The sequence below is a fragment of the Myotis davidii genome, unplaced genomic scaffold (assembly GCF_000327345.1).
Source record: "Myotis davidii unplaced genomic scaffold, ASM32734v1 scaffold148, whole genome shotgun sequence".
Classification (NCBI taxonomy): Eukaryota; Metazoa; Chordata; class Mammalia; order Chiroptera; family Vespertilionidae; genus Myotis; species Myotis davidii.
The window spans coordinates 4,297,895-4,302,333 of record NW_006299479.1 but is presented as its reverse complement, the minus strand read 5'-3'; the positions used below and the strand labels follow the sequence as shown (position 1 = coordinate 4,302,333).

The 4,439-nt window shown below is 54.0% G+C and overlaps 1 protein-coding gene across 1 annotated transcript in view; it reads right to left on the bottom strand.

Annotated features, from left to right (window-relative positions):
* The window catches only part of ESAM (endothelial cell adhesion molecule), an 8,841-nt gene extending 8,064 nt beyond the window's left edge, over positions 1-777 (bottom strand). Inside the window, exon 1 of the mRNA XM_006775107.2 lies at positions 331-777. Within this exon, the coding sequence (XP_006775170.1) occupies positions 331-376 (46 nt within the window). The 5' untranslated portion in view covers positions 377-777. The remainder of the gene's footprint in view (positions 1-330) is intronic.
* Between the last annotated feature and the right edge of the window lie 3,662 nt (positions 778-4,439).

Here is a 4,439-nt window from a genome sequence, read left to right as displayed (position 1 = left end):
GGGGGGAGTGGGGGTGAGGAATGGTTCCGATATCTCACCCCAGAGGTCTACCCTGGCGATGCCCTGACCCTCTCCCCACCACACACACACCTGGACGGGAAGTGGGCGCGGGCAGTGGGTGCTGTCCTCAACCCGCAGGGATGGGGTCAGTAGCGGCCGGGATGCCTTGGGTGGGTGGGAGAGGCTGGAGTGTGTACGTGGGGAGGGTAAGAGTCAGAGGCCGGAGTCTGGTCCCACCCAGTTCCTCACCAGGCCCCAAACCAGCTCCCTCTGGGTCGGAGTCTCCCCACCTCCCTCTCAAGTCCCCTCCCGGTTCTGGGTTTAACTTACCGAAGGTACTCAGCCCCAGGAACAAAACCTGCAGCAGGAACACCATGGCCTTCCCTGGCCCCGATGGTCAGGGGCGCTGGCTCTGGGACGCAGTGACTGCCAGGTGCCGAGGCCACGGGACAGCCGCAGTGACCGCCAGGTGCCGAGGCCACGGGACAGCCGCAGTGACCGCCAGGTGCCGAGGCCACGGGACAGCCGCAGTGACCGCCAGGTGCCGAGGCCACGGGACAGCCGCAGTGACCGCCAGGTGCCGAGGCCACGGGACAGCCGCAGTGACCGCCAGGTGCCGAGGCCACGGGACAGCCGCAGTGACCGCCAGGTGCCGAGGCCACGGGACAGCCGCAGTGACCGCCAGGTGCCGAGGCCACGGGACAGCCGCAGTGACCGCCAGGTGCCGAGGCCACGGGACAGCCGCAGTGACCGCCAGGTGCCGAGGCCACGGGACAGCCGCAGTGAGCCCTTGGAATTTCCTAAATAATGAGTGATAAAGATCTTTTGTTATGTTAATGAGGTGCCTTTTGGAAACCAGGAGGAGGAGCGGGTCAGTGGGTGGGTTGTGGCCACCTGAGCCAAGAAGCCCGAGGCCGCTGGGCAGGAGGTCAGGCCTGCGGGGGGACGCTGGGACCCTCTCCCCCTTTGGGCGGCGTGAAGGGGGGGGCTCGCAGGCCACCGGGTCCAGTGCCCAGTCCCAGGAGCTGGGTGGGGAAAGGCTGGCGGGAGGACGCCCGGGAGTAGCGCGGGACACTGAATACTCACCTTTGCAAACATCCTCCCCTGGGCCGGGTGCTGCTGGGGAGGAGGGGGCTGCGGGGAGGCTGCACCGAGCCCCTGGGGCTTTATTCCCGGGACTAGGTCGCTTTCCTGCGAATTTAGTAACCGCCCCTCCCCCTCCCCCTGCGCCCCCTGGCGGCCGCGGCCCCTCCAGGAAGCGCACGCACCTGTTCCTGCTGCTCAGTCCAACATCCAAAACAAAGATGCTGCAAACATCCCGGCGCAGCTCAACCTCCGCGCAAAGGCCACCGAGGACCCAAAGCGCAACCGCGAACTCCTGGCGCCGCCTGCTCTGGGTGGCTGCTGCCTGGGGAAAAAAGCAGCCAGGCCTCCTGGATTCCACTGATCCAGAGTTCTGCCCTAACATTGAGTGTGTGCCCGGTGCCTGCGCTGCACACAGACCCTCCCGGCTGCTGCGTCCTAGTGTGACTTGCCTGGCTGCTCTTTAAATACCTGCGGGGCAGTGGCTGAGAAATGCCTGTGCGAACACTACACTGCCAGTGTCCACTCTGGAGCCTTGAAGCTGGCAACTCAGTGGTAGCCAAGGCAACAGACATAGATAACTGCCCATCTCATACCCTTAGGCAGCGACCTGCACACTTGAAATTGTCACATAGATTTGGGGGCGGGGGGAGAAGGGGGAGTGTTGGTTTGTTCTTTCTATTGTATCGCACTCAAAATTTTCTTGACTTTAGTTAACATTGCAAACCCCTCTTGTAAACATCTCCCTCCTTTGTTTCCAGATGAGGGTTGTCTCCCCAAATAAGTAACCCCAGAAACGCAGTACGAAGTCTCTTGGTTGTGTATCCCAGGAACACAGCATCCAATCACATAGGCTGTGCTCATCCAAAGTATAGTCCAGGGGTGGGCAAACTTTTTGACTCGAGGGCCACAATGGGTTCTTAAACTGGGCCGGAACAAAAGCATGGATGGAGTGTTTGTGTGAACTAATATAAATTCAAAGTAAACATCATTACATAAAAGGGTACAGTCTTTTTTTCCAATAGTTTTATTCATTTCAAACGGGCCGGATCCAGCCCGCGGGCCGTAGTTTGCCCACGGCTGGTATAGTCTCAACGCTCATTCTCTGTAGCTCGTTTTTAATTTGTAATTCAGACCCCAAATAATGTGCACCATTGAAAGTAAAGCTGCAGCCCAAGACTGGCAGGCAGTGGCTGTTTCCATGTGACACGGCACCAGTCCTTCGGGACTCTCCCTCTGCCCTCGCCCCAAAGAATTTCCACACCGTCTCCTGTCCCAACCCCTTCTTTTTCGGAGCCTGAGGCTGTCAAGCAGTAGAAGTTAGCACAGCAGCTCCATTACTTTAAGTTTTTGCCAAAATGCATTTCAAGGCGAACATTGCTCTCCGGTGTAAAGTGAGAACATTGGCACCGATGACCTGGGAGCTGCCTGGGAACCATGTTGTGTGCAGGAGCCAAGTTCACAGCTCCATGTAAGAAACTTGCAGGGGACTAGTGTTTCTCCAGTCATACCTCATCCTACATCTCTAAGTATTTTCTAGTGCAGATTCTTAGGTTTGAGTATAGTGCCTCCACCCCCTCCCCCCAAATCCATGACAAAGCTTCATTAAGGTCTAAATAGTCCACTTTTTGTTTTGTTTTTAGCAGCGCACATGTCGTTTTCTGACACCCGGATGCCCTCTTTTCTAGAATGCTCTGACCAAAGAGACCGGATATTCAGTATCAACAAGCTACTTTCTTTCCAGGTCTCCATTCCTCAGTGCCCAGCTTTGTCCTCTTGCCGCCATCCCTCACCCATCCCAAGCCCAATGGTGGACTCATGGCCTGGACCAGTCTCGCCACCTTCCCCTCGCTGCTCACAGCGGTCTGGCAGTGCCATTCCCTGTGATGTGGGGTAGATCTGAACCATCTCAGGCAAGGCTCACAAAATGCTCCGCTGGAGCTAAGTACTTAACAGCGATGGAAAGTGAAGCGTAACTAGTTTTGGGGGATCAGTGGCCAAGTTTTAGGGATGTAGTATTGGTAATAACGCTTTGCCCCTGCAGCTCTTAGCACTGAAGGCTGTCGGGTTATTGCTACAAGATGGTGAATGGAGCTTCATTCCGGCCAATTTAATTTAACTGCCCCTCCCCCACCCCCTGCACCCCTGCACTCCCTGGAGGCTGCGGCCCCCTCAAGGAAGGACTGACTATAGGACGGTAGGACTACACAAGCCCACCGCGAGTTTAACATGCTTGGACTACAATTTCAAGTTGCAGAGAAGGGCAAACGCATGAGAATTTCCCAAGGCCTGTCCCTGCAGACTGTGCCCAGGGAAAGGAGGTGCTACACTCAAGCATCCCATAATATTTATACTCTTCCTGAACTCGCACCTGTTTTTAGCAGCTCACATCAGAAAACAGCCGACCCCACAAACCTAGACCCAAATGACATTGATTATAACCTCTCTAGCCACTAGAAAAATAAGTACCAACCAACCAAGAGATACCAGGATGAGAAAATTACTGGTGTGGGAAATAATAGATATATATTTATCAATTTGTAATTTTACCTTCAATTGTATAGAAAAACAGGGAGAATTATAGCTCTTACCTGGATTTGCAGCCCACTTAAAGTCGAGCACCTAGAGCTGTTAGGGAATCATTACAGATAACCAATCTAACAAGTCTCCACCGTGACACCAGAGTGACCTCTGACTACCCTACTAGTAAACTGGCTCTTAGTCACGAGTCCTGACCTCGAAGTGGAGTGCTAGTTGACCCCCAGAAATCTCGGGAAGATCGAAGCGTGATGGTTATCTTTCTAATGGACTGATACCTCCCAGTTTCCTATCCTACGGATCACTTAAAAACTTTTTTGGATGTTTCTGTTGGCTCTTCTCTTTTTTTTTTAAAATATATTTTATTGATTTTTTACAGAGAGGAAGGGAGAGGGAGATAGAGAAACATGAATGATGAGAGAGAATCATTGATGGGCTGCCTCCTGCACTCCCCCTACTGGGGAGTTAGCCTGCAACCCCGGCGTGTGCCCTGATCGGGAATTGAACTGTGACCTCCAGGTTCATGGGCTGAAGCTCAACCACTGAGCCATGCCAGCTGGGTTCTTCTTCCTTTCTTTACTTTTTTTTTAAAAATATATTTTATTGATTTTTTACAGAGAGGAAGGGAGAGAGATAGAGAGCTAAAAACATCGATGAGAGAGAAACATCGATCAGCTGCCTCCTGCACATCTCCCACTGGGGATGTGCCCGCAACCCAGGTACATGCCCTTGACCGGAATCGAACCTGGGACCTCTCAGTCCGCAGGCCGACGCTCCATCCACTGAGCCAAACCGGTTTCGGCATGCTTTTTTTTTTA